This window comes from Vipera berus (assembly GCF_964194415.1).
Source record: "Vipera berus genome assembly, chromosome: 1".
In the NCBI taxonomy this organism is placed as follows: Eukaryota; Metazoa; Chordata; class Lepidosauria; order Squamata; family Viperidae; genus Vipera; species Vipera berus.
In genome coordinates this window covers 345,255,170-345,280,832 of record NC_138202.1, presented here as the reverse complement: position 1 = coordinate 345,280,832, position 25,663 = coordinate 345,255,170, and the positions used below count along the sequence as shown (strand labels likewise).

The window sequence follows — 25,663 nt, the reverse complement described above, 5'->3', positions numbered from 1 at the left end:
GATGTTATATTGCACTTTATTTTAAGATGGTGTTTCGTAAACCGAAAAAAACTCACCTCCCCGGAGCTTTGCACAATGTGTGGTGTTTGTATATCCTAAGTTTTTAGTGTGCAAGAGGAAAACTCTGTTGAGAACTAGTATGGTCAGATAGGAATTGGTTGCCATGACACTGAGAGCAAAAGAACAGAGCAGGAACATCTTGAATTACATCGTTTTCTGACAGTGGGGAAGCATCTTCTGTTCTGCCCCTGAGCTAAATGCCTATAGAAAATGAAAAGCATCTGAATCGTAGTGTGTGCCCACTATGAACATACTGTCAAGCATCAGCAGCAAAGTATCTATTGTCGGCAGTCTTGTTTTTACTATTTTTATTCTTTTTCTGGTTGTTCAGGAAACTTTAGAAGAGATATATTAGACTGCCAGTGGAATCAATTTGGTTCAGATCCGCAACCTCAAAGGCTGAAAAATGTTATGGTATCTCTTCTATTGATATAATTGTGCCATTGTCATACCATCCCCATCCTGCCTTTAGTAGCAAAAAATAAAATAAAATAAAGCATGCTCCCTTTGGATGTAAAAAAGGAAAATTGCTGGATCCAATCTTAGTCTCACCGGGAACAAAGATTTATTCTTTCAAGCTTTCAGGCTCATGCTGGAGCCCATCATTAGGGTACATCTATCTATCTATCCAGAATGTGTACTAGACTGTTCTAGGAGTTGTATTTATATGGTTGCTGGTGGTGTGTAGCTTTTAGTTGTTAATTAGAGTTTTGATGGCTCATGAGTGAATGGTTAGACAAGGAGACCCGAACTCATTGCTAGCCTCACATTGCAATGCATAAGGACATGCATTCAATTTTGCAGCTACTATGATTGTTGGCCAAGCAGGAATAAAAACAGCCAGAGAAATGAGTGAAGCCTGGGAAATGGGCCCCTTATCAGTTAATAGGAGGGCTGATTTACCACTAGTCTATCAGGTACTTAGGAGCTGAGGACGCAGCAGCACAAGGAAACAACAACCAATGACTTAATAGCCAGCCCTCCATACCAAAAGCTTGGAAGAATAAACCTTTGTTCCTGTGACTGACTCAGATTAGATCCTGCAACATTTTCCTGGAACACTTATATTTACCTTCTTTTGAAAGAAAATTACACTTCTCTATTTTGATGTATAGTACAAAATGCTTGTATGTAAGGAGCATGCATAGATATTATCAAATGTAGTCCTCATTAAGTGCTCTTTCATTTTGGCTTAGCAGTTCACCAGAGTTTGTGCTCCTCATCAGAGGGTTAGGAGTTTGACTGTGATAGCAGTGCTGGAGTTTGAAATTGTGGCGCTTGGGGCATCTTGTTCTTCCCTCCACTGATTGCAGGGATTAGCTTTTTTTCTTACTATACTAAGGTTGCAGAAACAGCTTCCCATTGTCACTTCCATTGGATCTCTTTGTGGCTCTATAGTATCAGTTGGCAGCCATTTTGGCCAGGGTTCCCACTGAAAGGGGCTGGGATGCAAAGGCAAGCCTAGAGTGGGTTTTTGTATATAATTTGTTTTTCAGTTCGTGGACGCTGTCAGTGGAGGGAACACCAGAGGGATCTTGTTCCCAGTTTATTTTTCACAGTGATAAACCTATTAGTGCAACTGTTCAACTTGCTGCTTAAATGAAGGGGAACCACACTGTCCGTTTCCAGTTATGGGCAGGACCACAAGAGAAAGAGTGAGGGTTTGCTTGGGAACTCAGCACTTCTCACGTCCTGATTGTCTACGTGCAGTTGAAGTTCCCTTGCTCTATTTTTCCCAGTCTTTTCTTGGCCAGGCCAAGGACTGTGGCTGTTTGAACAACTTGCACAAACCGTACCTGATTCATGGCAGAAATATGCCCTCCGCCCTCCCTAAATGTCTTCTTCTGGACTGGGATGCACAGGCATTTCTAGTGTTGCTTTACATACTACTTGTTCATTAAGCTGTGGATGAGTGAAAACTGAAAACATGCAGAGATACTTTCCTCTTTTTTTTTCCTGTTAAAACATTCTTTTGCTTCTGTTCCTGGCTCCCAGCTGTCTCCATCTAAGACACTCTGGTCCAGATTTTCCTAGTCTGACTTCATTAAAATCTTTAGGAAAGCCTGTTTTGAGAGTTTGCCCATGTTTTACACATCCCTCTGGTGTTATGCCAGTTTGAAAGATTCTCCCTTTGGCAGGCTGAGAAAGCTATAAGGGACAGAAGAAACAGTATATACACAAACACAGGGAAATTGTCTTTGCTGGTTGCTTTGTGCCCTCTTCCTAGAGGAGATCAACCCTGACTGCTCTTTAGAAGGCCAGATCCTGAAGCTAAAACTCAAATACTTTGGCCATCTAATGAGAAGGGAGGACTCACTGGAGAAGAGCCTAATGCTGGGAAAGATCGAGGGCAATAGAAGAAGGGGACGACAGAGAATGAGGTGGCTGGATGGAGTCACTGAAGCAGTAGGCGTGAGCTTAAATGGACTCCAGAAGATGGTAGAGGACAGGAAGGCCTGGAGGAACATTGTCCATAGGGTCGCGATGGGTCGGACACGACTTCGCAACTAACAACAACAACAACAACAATTGTGCCCTCTACTGCCAGTGTTATCTTGCGTAATGCTGATGTTTTGTCCCTTTTGTCCCATTGCCTGTGTCCAGGAAAATTGAATTGCCAAGGGAAGAAGGTTCATAATGGATTCAGAGATATATTCAGCACTTCCTCCTTCCCTGCATGTGTGATTTCTGTCTCTTTCAACTTTTGCCGTACACAGAGCTGGCATCATGATCATAAAGCTGTAATCAGGCTCTTGCTGAGTTAATCTGCCTTTACTGCAAAGTTAACGCATAGCTGGGCTATGGCTAAACTATAAGATAGTTCATTGTCTTTGGTTCAGTGTGTTGTGAGATCCCAGTTGTAGAACAGTCAATAAATCATGGTTGAAAAAACTATGGCTTACTGTAGGGGTAAGTCTTCAAATCTTTTCAACCACTCTCATATTTTAATGACATTGATCGCTGAAAGTTGGCAGTATTTTCAGAAACATGCAGTGTAATCCTTAAATAAGTTTAGCATAGATTTAAGACATACAAACCGTGATACTGAGGGCAGCTTCTGGTCACTGAAACGTGGATAGTCCTACTGTGGGTGTAATGTGGGACCCAGGACATAGTTCCAAGAAGCCTAAAATATAATCTTAAGTACCGTAATCTAAAGTATAGTCTCCCTTTCTATCTAAATGGTCTGCTTCAAGGGCCTTTCAATAGTCAAGATTATTTACTCTTTTTTTATAACTCCTTTTATCTTTCACTGGGATATGTCTGTATACAGGAATATATATTTTTATTATGAGTCTTAATGGAAGAGCTTTTCTTTATTAGGAAACTAGTCTATATGTACCTAGCTAATTCCTTAGTTTGCAGAAAATGATTTTCAGTGTTTGGTTTTGAATGTGAGGGAAAGGTGGGGAGGGACAATGACTTTTACTTCACATGTTGAGATATTTGTCATCGTTTTTTCCCTGCTCAAAAGGAGATAGGTTTGCTGCTAATTTCCTGATTAAAAATGGTGCCCGGGTGAATGCTGCAACACTGGGAGATCAAGAAACTCCCCTGCATCTTGTGGCATCCTATAACTCCAAGAAGCACAAATCGGAAGTAATATCGGAGATTGCGCAGATTGCCGAGTCCCTGCTAAGGGCAGGAGCCAATCCCAACATGCAAGATAGTCGAGGAAGGTGACTATTGGGTAGCCTGCTGTCTTTGTACTTGTGACTGTTACTCATGAGGTTGATTTGAACATTTGAAGCTTTTCCCAGCCTGAACATCCTCCAGAAGTATCTGCTAAATCCCAGCATTCTCAACATTACAGAGAAATTATGGGAATTGGAATCCACACATTTGTAGCAGTTTTCTCCATTCGGACTGCTCAAGGCTGTTGCAGAATATCAGTTAATAAGTCCATGTAGCTCACTGTTTCACAGTTCTCATTCAGACAGGATCCCAAGTTCTTTGGACACAGCGATCCTTACATGATTTAAGTTGCGAGGTGCTGGGGATTGAATTTGGCACCTTCCGTTAGCAAAGCCATTTGCTCTATGTTGAACTGAATCTCAGTAATACAAAGGCTTGATTTTCATTACCTTGGATCAAAGCCTTAATTCTAATATGGTGGCTCCAGAAAGCTTTTCAGCATAAGATGCTATCCTTCCCAGACTTTATCTGGAATTGAAGGAAAACCAATTAGCATGCTTTATCAATATTTACTATAGGTTTATATTTGCTATTTAAAAGTCCACTGAGATTTTGGGGAGGGATCCCAAAAAGAGGTTAGATACAATTTCTTAAAGATAGTTTAGGTCATTGTAGGGGTTGTACCTACAATTATACATTGTTCATAAAGTTCCTAATGACTTTACATAATAACTAATTCAGTATTGCTTAAAGATTGCACAATATAGGTAGTCCTCAACTTATCAACGTTTGCCTAGTAACTGCTTGATTACAGTGGACTCCTCAAAGCTGTCTACGACCCGGTTCTGAATTTCTGGTGGCCATACACCCCCAGTTACATAACCACATGTTGGGTGCTATTGGCTGCATTTACAGGTGTTCACAGTATCTTGGGGCATGTGACTGCATTCTGCAACATTTTTGCTGAAAAGTTTGCCAATTTTTGGCAAAAGCAGCCCATAGCAAACAATGGGTTTGCTTTACAATTGCCAGAGTTGCTTAATGGCCACCACAAAAAAAGATCGTAAAATGGGTCTGACAATGTAGTGACCAGTGTTATGATGGTCACAACTTAGAACCGTAATGGACAGGCTCCATTACAGTCATAAGTGGAGGACCACTTATACATGATTTGACTCTCATCCCTGGATAATGGGAAGTTACTTGAGAGTCAGTATTATGGCTAAAAATGAAATATCAGAAGGAGGCTGCATGAGTTAAAAATGGGAGTACAGTTAACCTGTTAATTTTTTTTTAAAAAAATTACTTTCTATACTGTGTTTCTGTTTCTTGTAAGCTGCCTAGAGTCATTGTGAGCAAATAGGTGGCCATACAAGTTTCCTAAATAAATGAATAAATAAAAAAATAACATGGATGGCATGTCAAACATTGAATGGCAAGAAGGATCTTGTTGAAACATAAATCTAAAATAAATTGCCTGTCTTCTGAACAATATTTAGAGATAGTGTATTTTTAAGTAGTCAGGATATAAATAAAACTGAAGCCATTAGAGCTAAATGAAGGAGAAGTCCCTAGTTCTCTCTACAGATGAGTTGGGGCTTCTACATTATGGCAGGTTGCTTTTATGACCTCGCATTTGAAATAACTTTTCCTTTCTTCCTTCCTTAGAACTCCTTTGCACTCATCTATTGTTGTGAGAAATGACCAAGTATTCAGTCAGCTGCTGCAGTGCAAACAGTAAGTTTGTGGAAGCCAACAAAATATGGACAAGTTGAGGAAGGTTTATCTGTTGGACTGTTATTTTAAATAAAGTTGTTAAGAGCTATTTGTTACAATTAGGTTACAGCCTGGAAGAATTACTTGCATTTATCAGAAACTCTAATAACAATTAATCTTATAAGTCAGTAATTTTGTCTGATAATCTTTGGTTACTTTCTCTGGAAGGTAGAAAATGCAAAATGTAGCCAATGAAAGCCCAGTAAATAGGTGAGATTCGGGGACAAACACTCTCCTAATAGTAGAAGGTCCTGATTTTCACTGTGTTGGAACAAAGACCATCTCTCCAGCACAATGGAAAATAAAGACTCCGTGGTTCTTCTTAGACTTGATCTGGAACTGAAGGACCACGAAGGAAGTACCGCCCTATGGCTTGCGGTTCAATATATTACCATGTCTTCTGACCCATCTGTCAACCCTTTTGAGGATGTCCTGGTGGAGAACGGCAGTTCCTTTGATGAGAACAGCTTTGCCGCCAAACTCATCCAACGAGGGAGCGATACTGATGCTCCAGATACAGTGACAGGTAAGAGAGGGCAAGAATGGCAAGAAATTGAAAAGTGAGGCTTAGCGGGGAGGGCTGGTTGAATTCGTACTCGCTGCTCTAATTTTCTCTGCTTGTTGGTGGTTGCTTTTAGGAAGCTGTTTGCTACAGAGGGCTGCGGGGGCCGAAAATGAAGCTGCAGCACTCTTCCTAGCCACCCATGGGGCCACAGTTGATCACAGGAATAAATGGGTAGGTCTGGAGAAAGGAATATTGCATGCAAATGAGTGTGAATGGTCTGTCCCGAAGTAATTTTCAATGCAGTTCCTTTTGTACCATGTCATGGGATATGGATCAATAACATGGAAGCTCTTATTGCAAAATGCAATGGTAAAAATAAAGGTAGTCCTCAACTTACAACAGTTTATTTAGTGACTGCTTGAACTTACAACGATTCTGAAAAAAGTGACGTGTCTGTTTTTCATACCTGTGACCACTGCGGCATTCCCATGGTCACCTGATCAAAATCCAGATGCTTGGCAACTGACTCATTTACGACAGTTGCTGTGTCCTGGAGTCATACGATCCCCTTTTGCGACCTGACCATCAAAGTCAATAAGGAAGCCAGATTCACTTAAAAACAATGTTATTATCTTAACAACTGCAGTCATTCATTTAACAACTGTGGCAAGGAAGGTTGTAAAATCGGGCAAAAGCCACTTAACAACTGTCTCATTTAGCAACAGAAATTTTGGGCTCAATTGTTCAAAGGTTCGCCTGGTGCACCAGTTACTGCCCTATCTGGACCGAGATGCCCTACGCACAGTCACCCATGCGCTCGTGACCTCCCGGCTAGACTACTGCAATGCTCTCTACATGGGGCTGCCCCTGAGGACCACTCGGAGGCTTCAGCTGGTGCAGAATGCAGCCACGCGAGTTGTGATGGGAGTCTCCCGATACTCCCATGTAACACCTCTTCTCCGCGAGCTGCATTGGCTTCCAGTTGCCCTCCGGGTGAGATTCAAGGTGCTGGTGATGACCTATAAAGCCCTAAATGGCATGGGCCCGGATTATCTAAGGGAGCACCTGCTGCCAGCATCAATTTCCCATCGTCCTGTGCGCTCCCACAGGGAGGGCCTCCTCAGGGTACCACCAGTCAAGGATTGCCGACGAGCGATCCCCAGGGGCAGGGCGTTCTCTGTGGGTGCGCCTGCCCTATGGAATCAACTGCCAACGGAACTCCGGACTGCCCCCGACCTTCGTTCATTTCGCCAGGACCTAAAAACCTGGCTCTTTGAGCTATCTGGTCTGGACTGAGGGGTTTAATGTTTTTAAATTGTGATTTTAATTTTTTTGCGGCTAGACTTAATTTAATTTAATTTTAATTTTATATTGTATTGTTTTTAAATTTTGCCTTGTAAACCGCCCTGAGTCCTTTGGGAGTAGGGCGGTATATAAACCAAATAAATAAATAAATAAATAAATAAATTGTGATCGTAACTTGAAGATTACTTGTATTGTTGTTAGAGAATAGATAATATGCCTTAATTTTATCCTCAGTCACATCTTGTAATCAACAATCAAAAGACCCAAGCATTTAATTCTTTAACTATGAAGTGATAAAGCTTCTGAAACTTCTTATCTTGCCATCTTTATAAGGGATCTCCTGAGCGACCCGGATCATATGTGAGACCATCCAGGGCAATTAAATTTATTTCCTTAGCAATATGTCTGCCTGTATAATTTGCATTGTTCATCCTTCAGCAAGATTCCTTGAATGGCATTCTGATCTGAATAATAAAAAAAGTGTGTGCATTTATACATTAAGTGTATAATGTATAAATGTTTATACGTTAACAGATACAGTGAACAAGAAAAAGGGAGAGGAGGAAGAAAATAGTTTAGGTAGAAATCCATAAATTACTGAGTTTTTTAATTATGACCGGGTGGGATGAAAACAATTCAAGTAACCTCGCTTGTTTCCTTTCAATTTCTTGTGCATTACAAGTAGCCTTTGAATTATGACCAGTCGCTTAGTGACTGTTCAGAGTTACGACAGCCCCCCCAAAAGGTACCCATATCTGGCTTCGAAATTTCAACGATGGCTGTCTCCCCTGCAGTTTCATGTTTGCATTTTGGGTGCTTGACAACCATTTAGTACTATTTGCAGTGGTCTGCAATCAGATGACCACAATTTATGACATTTTTTTTGCCAGGAATTGGTGTTTTATTTCTTCTTTCCAACAAAAAAATGCCCATTGCAGAAAATGGGTTTACTTTACAACTGCGATGTTTGTTTTACAGTTGCCGTGGTTGCTTAAGGACTGTGACCAAAAAGTCGTAAAGTTGAGTTGGTCATGTGACGACCCACCTTACACAAGTGGCACAATTTATGACCATACTTTCAGATTCAATTATGGTTGTAAGTTGAGGACTATCTGTATGATAGACTGGCTGCCTTTAACTGGCCGTGGAGAATCCAAGGCTGCCGCTAAGAATATCATTGTTTCTCTGGTGTGAAGCCCAGTATGGTAGGGTTTTTTTTTTGAAGGGGATTAGGGGAGGGTGGTATAGAAGGCCATACAATCAGATGAACTCATGCCTGCCTTCAGAAACAATTCATCCCAGACTCAGATTGGATTGATGATAGCTTACTGTTGACACAATCATCATGTGATACTTGAGGTCTGGGCTGCTTAGCTCTGAAAAGTCAGGAGTTTTTCTCTCCCATTCTCCCAGCCGATGCCTTTCATTTCTCCAACTCTTTTTCTGTTCAAGGGTGAAACACCGCTGCACACAGCCTGCCAGCATGGTCTAGCCAATCTCACAGCTGAGTTGCTGCAACAAGGAGCGAACCCTAATATCCAGACAGAGAAAGCTGCCCCTGCCCCAAAGGGGACTGTCATGCCTGGCACTGCGGATAGTGTTAGTTTGCAAACTCCTCTTCATATGGCAATAGCCTATAACCACCCAGATGTGGTATCGATCATCCTGGAGCAAAAAGGTAGGATGTTCAGTCAACTTTAGGTAAGGAGTTGCTCACTGGAAAGCATTAGAGTTAGAATGAATAAGACCAAGGAGTAGGAAAAGGGTCACCTGGAAGAGGTTCTCTTGAGAGTTAAAGAAAAGAACCAAGAGGAGAAATCTGAGAAGGTGATGAAAATAACAGAATAACAGAGTTGAAAGGGACCTTGGAGATCTTCTAGTCCGATTTCCTGCTCAAGCAGGAAACCCTATACCAGGGGTAGGCAACCTCGGCTCTTTTATGACTCATGGACTTCAACTCCCAGAATTCCTGAGTCAGCCATGCTGACTCAGGAATTCTGGGAGTTGAAGTCCATGAGTCATAAAAGAGCCGAGGTTGCCTACCCCTGCCCTATACTATTTCAGACAAATCAAATTGGAAACTGGGAATTTATACTTGTTGTCTCTGTAAATGAGAGAATTTGGGGCCCCTAACAGGAGATCTCTAACTACTTGATCTAGAGCAGAGGTAAACAACCTTTATGGTTGAAGGAGTGCCCTCAATTCTTTTTTGTGGAGAGAAAAGATCGCAAAAGTAGAACCACGTGTAGGTAGTATTCAACTTACGACTATAATTGGGACCAGAATTCCTGTTGCAAAGGAAGACAGTTGTTAAATGAGTCATACCCAGTTTTATGACACAACTAAGCAAATCACTACAATTGTTAAATGTGAGAGGGATCTCGGAGTCCTAGTGGACAATCACTTCAATATGAGCCAGCAGTGTGCTGCAGCTGCCAAAAAAGCCAACAGAGTGCTAGGCTGCATTAACAGAGGGATAGAATCAAGATCACGTGAAGTATTAATGCCACTTTACAATACCTTGGTAAGGCCACACTTGGAATACTGCATCCAGTTTTGGTCACCACATTGTAAAAAAGATGTTGAGACTCTAGAAAGAGTACAGAGAAGAGCAACAAAGATGATTAGAGGTCTGGAGGCTAAAACATATAAGGAATGGCTGCTGGAATTGGGTATGTCTAGTTTAATGAAGAGAAGGACTAGGGGTGACATGATAGCAGTGTTCCAATATCTCAGGGGCTGCCACAAAGTAGAGGGAGTCAATCTATTGTCCAAAGTGCCCGAAGACAGGATAAGAAGCAACGGATGGAAACTAATCAAGGAGAGAAGCAACCTAGAACTAAGGAGAAACTTCCTGACAGTTAGAACAATTAACCAGTGGAACAACCTGCCTCCAGAAGCTGTGAATGCTCCAACACTGGGAAGTTTTTAAGAAGAGACTGGACAGCCATTTGTCTGAAATGGTATAGGGTTCCTGCCTGAGCAGGGGGTTGGACTAGATGACCTCCAAGGTCCCTTCCAACTTTACTATTATGATTATGAATCATATGGTTCAACTCATCACCATCTTGCTTAACAATGGAAATTCTGGTTCCAGTTGTGTTTGTAAGTCAAGGACTACCTATAAGTTCTAGAATTCCCAGCTGTAAAAGTAAAATGGAAGCTAGTGTTCAAAAAGCAGTCTGATCTGATCATTTAAAGCAACAGGATCTTATGTAGCCTTTCTCAGACTGGCTCCATCCAGGTAGATTGGGACTGCAAAACCCAGAATTCTCAACCAGGATGACCTTTATGATGGTTGAATCACAGATTATGAAAATTAAAGACTAATAGATCTGGAGGATTCCGGGTTGAGCAAGGATGCTATGGATTTTGGCTAAGGGTTTGGGAAATTGTAATTACAACATACTTTAGAAAGTTATATCAGCATGTTCAAAGAAACCTGATTTTTACTTTTTGTTTTTTAAGCTAACGCTCTCCATGCGACCAACAACTTGCAGATCATTCCAGACTTCAGTCTCAAGGACTCTAGAGATCAAACTGTGCTGGGATTAGCATTGTGGACAGGTAAGGTTTCAAACAAGCATGATACAATAGGTTGAGGAAGCTTTATTTTGCAAAATAAAATAAAGCATTTTTTTTAGAAATTAAAGATATAATCCAGGCAAAGTTAATTCTTTTGAAAATACTTTCAAAAAATTCACCAAGAAAGATTCCACTTCTTTGCTCTCTCAGTTGAAATTAAAGGGAGTTTACAGCACTATCCAACGTGGTATTTTTAAATTCTGTTTTCAAATACACAGGAGGTTTACTTATTTCATATGATCACCCACCCTTTATTCTTTACAAGTAGTGGCTCAGTACGTGTTTACTAGTGTGTTCTTTGAAACTCTTAATTTTTGCAAGCCGAGGCACTTGGGGGCAAGAATACATCCTAAAAAGCTGATGTGATCAGGGCCAAAAAAGGAGGAGGCTACCAGGATAGAAACAAAAATTGTTTTCATTTAAATTTCATTAAAATTTCAATTAAATACAGTTCATGATTTTACAAACACACAAAAGTTTCCTCTTAAAAATTAAAATTCAATGGCAGCTTTTGGGAGCATCTAGAGCAGGGGTCCTCAACTTTTTCGGTTCTGTAGACTGACAGCAGCGGCAGCTTCAGTGGCAGCAGGTGGAATGTTTTTGGGTATGCAACCTAAATACTGTGCATATGCAAATGAAGCTTCGCACACTCTCCCCCTCACTTCGGCAGCTCGGTAGCGGTCCACAGTCCAGGGGTTGGGGAGCCGTGATCTAGAGGCATCTAGAGAGCTAACAGGATCTATATGTGAATTTAGGTCTTAGGTGCAAAATAATCTGCTAATTCTGTACTTTTTAGGTAAGCTGAGCTTGAGCATGCAAAATCTAGCTATCATGTATCCCTAAACATCTGGAGGGTTCTAGGCTGTTGCTGAATTTAAAATAATAAAAATAGCTACCAAGTAAAGTACATCTTAGAACATTCTTGAAAACCTGGACTGGGAAGCTATCTTAGAAAAAAGGAACAAGGTTAAAAATATCATAAATGCATATATACATTGCCCCTTTTCTCATTAGGTATGCACACGATCGCAGCTCAGCTCCTGGGCTCTGGGGCCTCCATCAATGACACAATGTCAAACGGACAGACTCTGCTACACATGGCGATACAGAGACAGGATAGCAAGAGTGCCCTGTTCCTCCTGGAGCATCAAGCCAATATCAGCGCCAGGTAATAAGAGGCGGTTATTACTTCTGTATTTGCAAGAAACTCCTGGCAGGTTTTCAGAATTCAGTTTTTGGGCTCCAAGTATCTGAGGTTAAATTAATTGCCTGCTGGTTAAATATCAAAGCATTTCTCATAACTCAGGGGTCCCCAACTTGTGGTCTGTGGCCCAGTACCAGGCCACGGCCTATTGGCCACCAGGCCCCGGGAATAGCTGGCGAGCCCCGCCCCACTCACAGTAGCACCGCCGTGCGGGCACTAGCAACCCCATTTGTGCATGCGTGGGGGGCGCTAGCACTGTCACCAGTGTCACACGGGCGCCAGCGGTCCGTTTGTGCAGGCGCCAGCACGTGTGCCATGGGTGTGTGTGGCCCACTTGCACATGGGTGCACATGCTAGCACTGCCGTCATGCACATTTTTCTGTTGGTCCCTTTCCTTCTGGGCCGCCAAGCCAGAAAGGTTGGGGAACTCTGTCATAGCTGACTTGAGCCTTTTGGCTCTCTTCATGCCCTGGACATTAAGTCATTCTGGGAGGGGCTCATTTTTAAAAGTGCTTTTAAAATGGTATTATTTTTTGTAGCTGTGAATGCATATTTTTTGTTTTCATCGAGAGATTCAGTAACTGAGGCAATAATATTACACAAGCCAGAATTTTCCAGAAGCGGCTTTTTGCCAGAAAGTCGTTTTGTTTTTTTAAAAAAAATATGCTTAGGTTATTAAGGTAGTCCAATGGATATACTATTTCTTTTGTTCCCCATTGAAAATTTGTAGGGATGTGTGCATTATTGAGTTAGTTCTTACATGCCAAAAGACAAAACACTAGAGGCCAGGACCAGGAATCCAGGTCTCCTGCTCAGGCAAGAGATACAAAGAATTTTTAACTAGAATTTCAATATAAAATACAGAATTAACTAAAGGTTAGGGTTAGCACTTGTTTTAATTGAAGAAGGCTCCACGTTTAATCTCTGGCATTGTCTGTTGCAAAGGCCTTGGGTAATTTGTGGTGGACGGGCAGGAATGTGTATGAAATCTGGGAGCACAACTCATTCTTTATAGAGCAGTTAGTGTGGGCAGATGGACCTTTCATTTTCAAGAACAGCAAATATACAATAGTTCTCCATGCATGTTCTCCAAACTACCTAGTCCAGGGGTAGGCAACCTCGGCTCTTTTATGACTTGTGGACTTCAACTTCATCCAATTTTAATGTGTTGGGGCTATTAATTTAATCGTATTTTAATTTGCATATTGTATTTTTTAATTTGCCCTGTACACTGCCCTGAGTCCTTCAGGAAAAGGGCGGTATATAAATCGAATAAAACTAAAACTAAACTAAACTCCCAGAATTCCTGAGCCAGCTATGCTGGCTCAGGAATTCTGGGAGTTGAAGTCCACGAGTCATAAAAGAGCCGAGGTTGCCTACCCCTGACCTAGTCAAAATGATAATTATAAAAAACATGGAGAATTTAATGTTTAACTTTTTTTTACTGCTTTTTAGACAATGAGGAGAACTCATTACACATTCTTTGATGGGGTCTGCCACTGTTTTGAGAGCAAAATATTTACCGGGTTTTTGAAAGGTTTTGAAAGTCACCTCCCAATAAAAGGATAAGGTCTAATTAAAGAGCTATTTAATGTGATTACTCCTTGCTCCTAACCCGTACAATAATTTCCCCCCTTCTGTATCACTACAAAAGTGCAGTTCTGCACTTTTTAATAAACTCTTGTTTTAATAAACACATGTTTGTGATCCCAGAGGGAAAGCCAATTAAGGGGTGGAACGGTGATTATATTAACCAAGCGTTGAGTAGTAAAAATTTCCTGCCAGATGTAAAGATCTAAGAAATAGATTTTATATTGCCTTTATTGCAGGACTCAAGATGGTGAGACAGCCCTTCAATTAGCTATCAAAAACCAGTTGCCCTTGGTAGTTGATGCAATCTGCACTAGAGGAGCAGACATGTCTGTGCCGGATGAGAAGGGGAACCCTCCCCTCTGGCTTGCTCTTGAAAATAATCTGGAAGATATCGCTTCAACCCTGGTAAGAGGGAATTGAACCGATCAAATTAAGAATACGTGTTACAATCTTAAATATTTTGAAAAACCTCCAGCAATGGAGCACTAACACCTCCAGGAGGCAAGTTGTTCCACTGATTGTTCTCATTGTCAGAAAATCCTTCCTTCTAGGTTGCATCTCTCTTTAACATGCTTCCACCCATTAGTTCTGGTCTTGCCTTCTGATGCTTTGGAGGATAAGTCAATCCCCTCTTCTCTGTGACAGCCTCTCACGTACCGGAAGACTATTATCGCATTCACTCTAATCCTTCTCTTTGATAGGCTAGACCAGTGATGGCGAACCTTTTAGAGACTGAGTGCCCAAGCGGCAACCCAAAACCCACTTATGTATCATCGGGTGGGCATTGCCCATTGGGTGGATGTGGCCCATTGGGTGGGCGTGGCCCATTGGGTGGGCATGGCTGCGGTGGTAACGGCAGACTGGGTGGGACAAAAAAGTTCAATCGATCAATTCCAACTTTGCGAGATCTTTTTTTTCCCCATGAGAAGTTGAAATTGATTGATTGAACCTTTTTTTTTTGCACACGGTGGTGGTGGTCTAAAGCAAAAAGGAGTTATAAAACCCAGCTGAAGGCCTAGGACTGGGGTGATGGCACGCGTGCCCACAGAGAGGGCTCTGCGTGCCACCTGTGGCGCGCGTGCCATAGGTTTGCCACCACGGGACTAGACATTCCTAGCTCCCTCAACTCTTCACCATATGATTTAGCCTCCAGACACCCCCCCATCATCTTTGTTGCTTTTTTTGCTTGCTATATAGGGTCTCAGAATCTTTACTGTATCATGATGACCAGAATTGTAAACAGTATTCTAAGTGTAGCCTCACTAGTGAGGTATAAAGTGGTACTTTTATTTCTCATGATCTTGATGCTATCCTCTGTTGATGCAGCCTAGGACTGCATTGGCTTTTTTGGCAGCTGAAGCATACTACTGGCTCATGCTTAATGGTGGTTCATTAGAACACCTAAATCTGTCTCACAGTTACTACTGTTGAGCCAGGTATCGCCTATTCTATACCTGTGCATTTGATTTTTTTCTGCCTAAGTTCAGGAAAGCATTTTAATAGAGAGCAAATAAATAAATGCAATTTTCCAGGTTGAACAGCCCTCATACTCTCTGTCTATGTATACATATAAGAAAGGCAGATGATGGTATAAAGATGTCTGCTTTTCATTCCAGAAGTCACTTCTCCAGATTAAAAAAAAAAGTCTGATTTTCATACATTGAGTGAATTTCTTTACCTCTTGCTTGCAGGTAAGGCATGGCTGTGATGCAACTTGCTGGGGCCCAGGACCAAGTGGTTGTTTACAGACGCTGCTGCACCGGGCCATTGATGAGAACAGCGAACAGATTGCTTGCTTCTTGATCCGCAGGTCAGGAAAAAACCAAACCCTATAAGTACAACAATTTGCAGATTTTTATGGGTGTGATTTTATACGACCATTATATAAATCCAACCGTTCTTGGTTTGCTATGGGCTGGTTTTGCTGAAAACCAAAGTAAATGCTGGTTTTCAGCAAAACTGTCATAGAACACAATTGTGTGACCATGGGACACTGAACTGCTATAAATGGACTGCCAAGCACCTTACTGGCAGTCACATGACAGGGTGGCTGTTGGAACTTCAGAACTGGTTGGTAAGTATTCCCAGATAAGTCCGTCGCAACATTGAACAGTCACAAGTTGCAGACTACCTCTTTTAGAGTGATATGGGCACTGTTTTGCAGGGCCATTTTGCTTTGGCGGTGGAAGAGTCCAGTGCTTTCAAACAGCTCTCTCCCTGCTATCTCCCAGGCTGTTGAGTAGATCCCCAGCTTGGAAACTTGGATCAGCCTGAACAGCAGCTAACTAGTAGTGCTGCAGGAGAGTAGGTTACTCAGTGTATTAGGAGAGAGAAAGCCAACTCTCTCCTGTTTCACAGCACAGCTCTCTCAATGCCCATCAGCTGCTACTCAGGCTATTTTTCAGGCCATGGCTTTAGTGCTTTTCAGTAATAGCATTAAACTCACGTTCAAAAGGAACATAATGGTCTGTTGATCAATTGTTTTTTGGGAAGGAGGTTTAACACTGTTTCAGAATAATGCTAAACACAAGCCAAAAAAAAAGCGTATCACCTCATTCCCTTTGGGTGTCAGAATGTATGTCCTCCCCCAGCAGTGGTGCTGCCCTAGTTAAGGAGAGTTATTGCTGGAGGTTCTCCTGGTAGCTGGTGAAGCTTGGTTGGAAGCCATCTCTCTATCTTTAAAGATGCCTGTACTTTCTAAATAAAAAAGGTAAAGGTTCCCCCGCACATGCGTGCTAGTCGTTTCCGACATTATAATTGGTTGATGTGATGCAATAACAGGATAGAGATCACTAATGGGAGCATGACATTTTATGCAGGTAACAGTTCTCTTCCCATTTGAGGACTGGTGGATATCATTTTAACTTTCCTCCATAAAAGGAGCAAGTTCCATTTTTTTACAGTCTCGAGTTTTGGATGGTTCAGGCTGACCTTTCAATACTACTTTCTTCCCAGTGGCTGTGATGTGAACAGCCCAAGGCAGCCAGGTGCCAATGGAGAAGGTGATGAGGAGGCTCATGATAGGCAGACGCCATTGCACTTGGCAGCTTGCTGGGGACTTGAAGAAACAGTACAATGCCTTTTGGAGTTTGGTGCCAATGTAAATGCACAGGTATGTGAGAAAAGTTATCACAGTTCAGCTTCTGCTGACAGCCCTTATGTTTCACTTCTGGTATGCTAATTTCTTTGCATCCGCTTCTTGATATCTTTCCTTGTGGACAGTTGCTATGAAAACATGCTGGTTCGACATTGTGCTCCAGTTTATCATTTCCTATAAATTCATCCTTGCTTGCTTTTCAGGTCTGTCCTTCGGTTGGAAACTAGTTAAATCCTTTCCATCCTTTAAATTAGGTGAGGCTACAGGTTAAATTGACTCATTTGTCTCACTCTCCTGTGGCTCTTTGTGCTATTTTTGGATATGTGATTCCACACACCCACCCCCCCCAATGTATAATAGTAGAATAAATAACCACATTTACAGGCTACAATTTCTGTTACTTCATAGATACATGCTTGTTTGTTTCAAGTTACATAAGAAATATACAGTTGGGTTTGACTACGGATAAGAGGCTGAATTGAGTGGAAACAATAAACACGATGGTGGTGGTGCATATACAAAAAAACCCCTAGGATTTCCTAGTTCTTTGGACTTTAGGAGAAAATGCTGTTTTGTTTGTTTTAGCACTTTGAAAATGATGTTAAGTCTCTTTTAGAATTTACATGGCAGTTTTGATGTGTTTCCCACCTCAAAATGGGAGGAGCCTTGTGAAGTTTTGAAAGGGCTTTGGGGAGTGGAGTCCAAATGGGTTTAGTACCTCAAGTTGCCCATCTATCTGTTCATATTCAGAGCCTCTGCCTCTCTTACCCATTGTCGGTATTCCTAGTGAATCTAGCCAATCTGCCCATAAGGCAGACCCTGTGGACACTGGCTATTTATTTTGCACCACTGACTAAAACTTGTATTTGCAGGATGCGGAAGGAAAAACCCCAATCCACGTTGCCATTATCAATCAGCACAACACCATTATCCAGATGATGATCTCGCACTCTGCCATCCAGCTCAGCTTGAGGGACCGACAAGGGTTGACCCCCTTTGCCTGCGCTATGACATACAAGAACAACAAGGCAGCAGAAGCAATCCTCAGGCGAGAGCCTGGAGCTGCTGAGCAGGTAGAAGAGAGCCAGGTGTTCTCTATGCCAGGGCTTTTCAACCAGTGGTACGGGTACCACCTGTGGTACATTGGCACCTGGCAGGTGGTACGCAAGCATCCTAGAAAAGTGGAAGCGGGGGAGGGGAATGAGCTGAACTGGTAGTAGCACCGCACAAACTTGAGCGAGAGACGGCTGGAGCTGCAGGGCTGTCAGGGCTCAGCAGAAGAGCCAGGATCAGCGCCAGGTTCCAGCTGGAGCTCGGCACTGATCCTGGCGCTTCTGAGCCCAGAAGAAGCTCCAATCAGCTGGAATGTTGCAGCATCTCCAGGGTCTTGTGATTTACATTCAGATGCTTGGCAACCGATTCATATTTACGACGATCACAGTGTCCCAGGGATATGTGAAGTGACCAAAACCTGCTGCAACCACCCAGCAGACGGGGGGAATAAAAACCAAACACCCCCACCCCACCCCACTTCACCCCCGCTGCCAATCCTCAACAGAAATGCTCACAACAAGGAAAACCTCGGACAGGAGGAAGAGCGCTGCTAAGGTGGGCAGGCAGGTATCTTGCTTGGCTGTGGCTTGGGGGTAGGGGCACTTTTTTCAATGCCACTGTAACTTCAAACAGTCACTAAGCGAACTGTTGTAAGTCGAGAACTACCTGTACTTCATCACTTTTTTCCTTTTTTTTTTTGGTCATCAAGTTTTTGACACCTTGCTAGGCGACTGGTGGTACTTGGATGTTGCCATATTCTAAAAGTGGTACAATGGGTGAAAAGGTTGAAAAGCCCTGCTCTATGAAACACTTTTATGCACTCTGCTCATTGCAGAGTTTCTATCACTATGCCAGTGTTAGTTTCACAGCTTGGTAGTATTCAGTATGTAGGCAAGGTAGGCAAGTGACTCATTTAGGAGAAACTATCCAGAAGTGCTTTTTCAAAAGGCAACTGGACTTTGTTTTTTCCTTGAAGACGTTACGCTTCTCAACCAAGAAGCTTCTTCAGCTCTGACCAAAAAGCTTCTTGGGTGAGAAGCAAAATGTCTTCAAGGGGGAAAAAAAAAAGCAAAGTCCAGTTGCTTTTTGAAAGAGCACTTGAATGACTGAAAATCTCTGCAGACACCGAGTGAAAAACTATTTTGTTTTCTTTGACCGTAAGACCCTCAGTTGTCGCTTCGGTTGTGAAATCAGCTTTGCAAGAAGCAGAAATCCCATCCTTTATTCAAGTAGCAATTTTGTGGGTTTGCTAAGAGATATGGCTTATCTGTGGGGGTGCCTAAAGCAAGCTGAAACACAGGTTACCCATCAAATGTTTCAGAAATCTCAGGCTTTTTTCCCCCCTAGAAGTGCTTAATTAACTCTTGTTCAGTAAAAGAGCTATCTTCAAAAACAACTTAAGTTTCTGAGATGTTCTGATGATATATTACAAGAAAAAAACACACCAGAAGCAAAAAGCAAAAGAATAATAGAAGTAGATGGCACACTCCTCCTTTTGCATCCCACTTCTTCATGTTCTTTTTTTTTTTTCCTCATCCCCTTTTAACTTTTTTGCACTTAAGAAAGCAGTCAATTGGCTTCATAGTGCCAGAATTTTTCTGCCAGTTTGAATATTTGTGAATATGCTAGCAGGCTGAATGTTACATTGAAAACACAGGGAATGGATTCTAAAGCATTAACCTTCACCGCTTGGGTAAATCATGTCTGAAGAAGGATTAAATTATTTCGGTTGACTTAAAATGGTATTTTGTTTGGCTAGGTGGACAATAAAGGCCGGAATTTCCTCCATCTGGCCGTTCAGAATTCAGACATTGAAAGCGTACTCTTCTTGATCAGTGTCCAAGCAGATGTGAATTCCAGAGTCCAGGACACTTCCAAGCTGACACCATTACACCTTGCTGTTCAGGCCGGCTCTGAAATTATTGTGCGCAATCTGGTATGTAGTGCAAATTTTCAAATTTTGATGAGGGGAAAGAGAGCCTTTTTTTTTCTCTTTGAGACAATTTTTGAAGGAAGAAGATAAATAGTAAACAAAGTAACTCTTTTCTCAAGGTAAACAACTACTGCAGATTAGATAGAAGAGCAGAAACATTTCTGCAGTGACCTAGGATAATCTAATGCTTGTTGACCTGGTCCCTCTATGTAGCTTCAATTGAGCAAAGGACGTTTGCAGGACTTGAGTGGCTAACTTTGTCTTGCAAATATCTTTTCAGTCTTAAGAGTTCCATTCTTTTTTTTATTTTTAATTCCATTTATATCCCGCCCTTCTCCGAAGACTCAGGGCGGCTTACAAGCTTAGCAGTAGCCTTCATTCTATGTATATGCCTGCTTATTAGGGCTTTCACATCCCCCCCAAGCGGCATTATTACAAAGTCAGCTTAATTGCCCCCAACAATCTGGGTCCTTAACCTTGGTACTGATAAATTGGGATTATTTCATTGAATAAGTACTTAAAATCACTGACATTATTAATTATAAAAAGCACTAAAAATTATAAAAACAGAAAAGCAAGCACAATCACAGAAGAAAGGGGTGTTAATAATAATGGAGCCACTTGACAGGTTCATTTGTCCCATGGGCTCCCTGGACTTGTTGACATAACCAGATCTTAAAGGATCATCTGAAGCTCAGAAGTGGTAAGGTTGCTTCACCTGGGGGGGGGGGGGGAGAAGATTCCACAGGAATAGCTGGCCCAACTGGGTAAGGCAGAGCCTTTTTTTACGGCAGAGTTGGTACCTGGTGGCAATGTTTATTCCCCCATTTAATTTTTGTACTCCGTAAGATTTGCCAGATGCACTTCAGAAATGTATAACCGAGCAGCTAACCAACATTAGCATCTGATTAGTACTTGGATTTGAGAGCACCAAGCAAACACTGAACCATAGCACCTCCCAGAGGCAAAAAAGGCAAACCATTTCCATGCTGTTGATAAGGAAGCTCACTTATCAACATCTTCATGAGGTCATCTAGCTTGCAAATTATAAATGCTAGAAAAGGACCCTGTCCAACCTCCCCCCCCCCCTTAGACAGAAGCATCTGCTTAAGATGTGGCTGCTGTGAAATGGAAACAATGTTTTACTTCAAAGTTACCTGTGCAGCCTTTAATTTTACAGCACCTAGTTGACCTTTCCTGCAGCCAGAAATGAACTGGGTCAGGCTTGACTAGTATTTGGGTGGGAGAGCAAAGAAAATCCCAAAGCTGTAGAAAATTGAAATGCATCTTGGGTGAATGGAATAATAAACCACTTCCCTCTATTGTCAAGAAAACTGCTTTGACGTATACTTGAAATCATGCACAGTCAAACTTGACTGGAAAGAGGATTTTGTTAAAAAAAATCAAAATCGTATAAAATCAAGTGACATTCTACCAAATTGCTTCAATTTGTCATGATTTCAGAACGGTTCATACTGTTGACTGCCGTGTGAGCTTTTGATTGCTTTAGTGCACTGTAGCCTGCCTTGGTATCACATTAATAGTAAATAAGATATTGAATTATTAATAATGGAGTAGATGGATTTTCTTCCAGATGGTCTGCTACCTACATTTTATTGCTCCTGGAACAATCACCCCCTCTTTTTTTTCTCATGTGTTTCCTTCCTCATAGCTGCTGGCAGGTGCCAGAGTCAACGAGTTGAACAAGCACCGCCAAACTGCCCTCCATCTTGCAGCCCAGCAAGACTTGCCCACAATTTGCTCAGTCCTTCTGGAGAATGGCATTGACTTCGCTGCTGTGGATGAAAATAAAAACAATGGTATGTCTTTTGAACTCCAGTGTTAATTCTTCACTATCCAAGCTCACTTCCCTCTGTTTTTCTTAAACAGAGCACTTCTTTGGCTTGAGAAGCCACTTCCATTCTCTTGTGGCATGGTTCTCCTTTTGGGCTCAGGGATACACTTCTGGGTCCCTTTCAGCGGTCTTGGAACCAGTTTGGTTTGGTGGTTAAGGCATCAGGAAACTGAGCTGTAATCTCGCCTTAGGCCTGAAAGGAGGCCGGATGACTTTGGGAAAAATAGAAGGGAGTATTATATATGTCTGCCGCTTCTCTCAGTTGGAGTGGGCGAGTCTTAGTGCAGATAGTCCAAAGTAGTAAAAAAGAGATTGCTTGACTTGGCTGCCTTTTCCTAATTAGGCTGTCCCAATGTGGTACACTTGAGACACATTTTGAGTACAGGTTGTTCTTGAACTATGACTACAGTTGAGATTACAATTTCTATTGCTAAGCAAGGCGGTTAAATGAGTTGAGACTGATCTTAGAACTTTTTTTGCCGTGGTTGTTAAGTGAATCATACAGTTGTTAAGTGAATCCCGCTTCCCCATTAACTTTGCTTGTTGGAAACCAGCTGGGAAGGTCTGAAATGGGGATCACATCACCTCAGGGTGCCGCACCCTTTGTAAATACATGCTGGTTACCAAGTGCCCAAATTTTGATCACATGGCCATGAGGACTGGTTGCAAGTCATTATAACTTTGAACAGTTGCCAAATGAATGGTTGTAAAATGAGAAGTACCTGTACATCTTATAGGATCCCAAGCCAGTACGGCAATTGCAATAAAACTTGTCATCTTAACACTTTAAGTCTGGCATTGCTTCTTAAAGCAATGAACAGGAATTATTTGTAGTGTATAGTTTGCAGTTCCTGGGCCAGTTTTTGAAGCCATAGAGGAGCTCTGCAATCTGGTAACTAAAAAAGCTAATTTTTGCCAGCATTGTTTTATATATTCCCACTCAAACAACAATAAAGGAAGATTTTGATACCAGGCAGAGCAGAGACACGCCAACATTACCACTGAAAGCAGCTCCCCAGGGAAAAAGGTTTCCTATCTTTGTTGTGGTTTGATATAAGAAAGATGGCCATATAAGCTTGCATGTTAAATAAATACGTCAAATATAATAATACCGAATAAATAAATAATACCAAATATAAACTTTGCTTTTAAGTGCCAGTGAAAATCATGTACAGATCTTCTTTAGGTTCTGTTTCAATCCTGCCTTCTTTTTCTTGTCAAAATTTAGCTCTCCACTTGGCGGTCATGCATGGTCGTCTGTCAAATATTCGTGTCCTTTTGACAGAGTGTAATATAGATGCAGAAGCCATTAATGCCAGGTAAGAAGAACAGCCTTTTTATCTTTGTATTAGTTTGAGGAGGGAGGGGGAAGGGGGGAGGTTAGCACTGAAAATTATCCAGAAGTGGGTTGCTTTTCTCCTTGCTTCAAAATCAAGGCTAAACAAATCTCTTGATGGGTGGTACTTTTTCCTTACCCACTAAGGTTGCTTCAAATTTAGGAGGGTTTCCAAACTTATGCTCTTAATAGATCTGTGCGTATGTGTTTCACTTGCACATGATTGCCACATTTTCATTCCTATCAATTTATCTGACCTTGGATTTTCAGACTGTTTCAGAGTTTTCCCAATTCCACTGGGAAAAGTAACCCATGCGTAACAAGGCTTTCTTAGTAAGGCTTCTCTGGAGGAAAAGTAGAAAGAATTGCTTCAGGGAGATGAAATAACCTTTTTTGAGTATGAGCACTTAGCATGCAATCGTCATTGAAAAATAATTGTGTATAACATCTAACCAACTGCCTTTAAAGATGTATGTGTGTGTGAAAAAGTGACCTCCGACTTGAAAAGGAGAAAGCTTCTTGTATTGCCATTGGAATTTGCTCTGGACGTAACATGATCAACATCTCATTACTAGAGGCCAGTCCCCAATGCACATCCTGGGGCAATATGGGAAAGAGAATGCAGCAACGATCTTTGATTTTTTCCGGGAATGTATGCCAGAATATCCACTTGACAAGCCAGATGCTGATGGAAACACGGGTAAGTACTTTTATTCCAGTGTTTTTGAAACTTGTCAACTTTTGAGATGTCTGGACTTCAACCCCCAGAATTCCACAGTCAACATGCTGCCTAGGGAATTCAGGGAGTTATGTCCACACATCTTAAAAGACCAAGTTTTAAAAACACTTGTTTTAGGCTGTTGCCCAACAGTGCAGAGTGCCACCATTTCCTTGATTCAGCCTCTTGTGTTTTAATTGCTGCCTAAGGATCCCTTTCGTAAAAGATGGCAAATTGTGCTCTGGGGTACAACAGGAATTGAATTTGGTTTGGGGAAATTGGCCCATTCATAAGATTTGCTAAAAGCAAAATTTGCTCTTCCCTGCACATGTTAAAACTATGGCTCCCACAATTTTTCTCCAGGACGGAGAACGTGTTTTAGCTTCTTCCCAGCCCAACAGAGTAACTTGCCATCTCGGCAAAAGGGATGAGATTATGTCAGTGAGATAGAAACATTTTTGCTTCTTGCTTTCTCATAGAAGATCAGGGAGCTACCAGAATGTTTTCCCCTTAAACATTTTATCTCTGCATTGTGCACCTCTGCAGTTTCCACCCGTGTTGTGATTTGCTTCTGGTTCTAACTTTGTGTAAAGATTGAAGAGCCCTCATTGGCCATATTTTAATTCAGATTCTTGCACTGGAGATTTCATATCCTCTTCCATCTCTCTAACTGTATGTACTGTAGACCAGTGATGGCGAACCTTTTAGAAACCGAGTGCCCAAACTGCAACCCCAAACCCAATTATGTATCGTCGGGTGCCGGGTGGGCATGGCCCACTGGGTGGATGTGGCCAATTGGGTGGGCGTAGCTACCGTGGTAACAGCAGACTGGGTGCGACCAAAAAGTTCAATCAATTCCAACTTTGCGAGATCTTTTTTTTCCCCACGAGAAGTTGAAATTGATTGAACTTTTTTTTTTTTTGCACACGGTGGGATTGGGGCGACTGTGCGTGCCCACAGAGAGGGCTCTGCGTGCCACCTGTTGCACGCGTGCCATAGTTCGCCACCATGGCTGTAGATCATTATGAACATTCAAATTGAAGTATGCTATGGAAATATCTTAATAAAACTTTGTCAGTGTAGCCCAGGGGTGTCAAACTGCCAACCCATGGGCTGGTTTCATCATACTGAAGCCACGCCCACCCCATTGCCAGCAGTGCAAAAAGAGTTGTGATACGTCGCGGCATGTCACGTGATGTGGCGAGTTTGACGCCCGGGGTGTAGCCTAATCTCTCACAGAATTCCTGTGGCTACATTCTTTAGAAAGAGAGGACAAAAGACAGCTTATGGTATCTGTATCCTTCAGTTTGGGAAAAACAGTTGTCACCTTCTTTACTAACATAATCAAAGCAATTTATTACATTTCTTAAGAGTGGAATGGTCTCCCTGAATTTACCAGATTCCCACTTGTATTTAGTGTATTTAGTGTATGTGGCAGCTGTTATTTGGGGCAGGTGTAAATTAGCACAACAGTGTGCAACTTGCAGGTGTGTTAAACTCTCTGGTGGCTCATGTCAAAGATCTTTTTGCAGGCTAGAAAAAGTAGGCACTGATATCAACTAAGTGCCCTAATCACTTCCAGTAATACCTGCCAGTGTTCTTTTTCCCCCCCTCTTCAATTAAGAAAAATTGTTTGCTGCTGTGTGACTCACTGGGGAAACCTTTCTAGAGTTAGTGAAGTACTGATGATGGTGATTTCATTTGAACTGGGTATGAGGGGATCCAAATACTTCATTTTTCTTTTCTTTTCAAGTGCTCCTTTTGGCCTACACGAAGGGAAATGCCAATCTGTGTCGGGCTATAGTGAGAGCTGGTGCTCGCTTGGGCATCAACAACAATCAAGGGATCAACATTTTCAACTATCAAGTAGCAACTAAACAGCTTCTCTTCCGGCTTCTGGGTAAGGATCTTGCAAAGTTGCATGTCCAAAACATTTTCACAGATTTCTCTGTCACTAAGTGAAGCAGGCTGTGGGCTGTTTTAACCCAAAATCATCTCTTTGGAAAA

At 42.0% G+C, this 25,663-nt stretch overlaps 1 protein-coding gene across 3 annotated transcripts in view; it reads left to right on the top strand.

Annotated features, from left to right (window-relative positions):
• The window catches only part of ANKFY1 (ankyrin repeat and FYVE domain containing 1), a 77,942-nt gene that overhangs the window by 45,643 nt on the left and 6,636 nt on the right, over positions 1-25,663 (top strand). For all 3 annotated transcript variants that reach the window (XM_081341623.1, XM_081341624.1, XM_081341622.1), the window contains 16 exons: positions 3,536-3,740; positions 5,365-5,433; positions 5,799-5,998; positions 6,111-6,208; positions 8,735-8,960; positions 10,751-10,849; positions 11,882-12,035; positions 13,901-14,069; positions 15,356-15,474; positions 16,620-16,776; positions 17,634-17,834; positions 19,574-19,750; positions 21,420-21,567; positions 22,831-22,921; positions 23,514-23,638; positions 25,410-25,556. In XM_081341623.1, the coding sequence (XP_081197749.1) occupies positions 3,536-3,740; positions 5,365-5,433; positions 5,799-5,998; positions 6,111-6,208; positions 8,735-8,960; positions 10,751-10,849; positions 11,882-12,035; positions 13,901-14,069; positions 15,356-15,474; positions 16,620-16,776; positions 17,634-17,834; positions 19,574-19,750; positions 21,420-21,567; positions 22,831-22,921; positions 23,514-23,638; positions 25,410-25,556 (2,385 nt within the window). The remainder of the gene's footprint in view (positions 1-3,535; positions 3,741-5,364; positions 5,434-5,798; positions 5,999-6,110; positions 6,209-8,734; positions 8,961-10,750; positions 10,850-11,881; positions 12,036-13,900; positions 14,070-15,355; positions 15,475-16,619; positions 16,777-17,633; positions 17,835-19,573; positions 19,751-21,419; positions 21,568-22,830; positions 22,922-23,513; positions 23,639-25,409; positions 25,557-25,663) is intronic.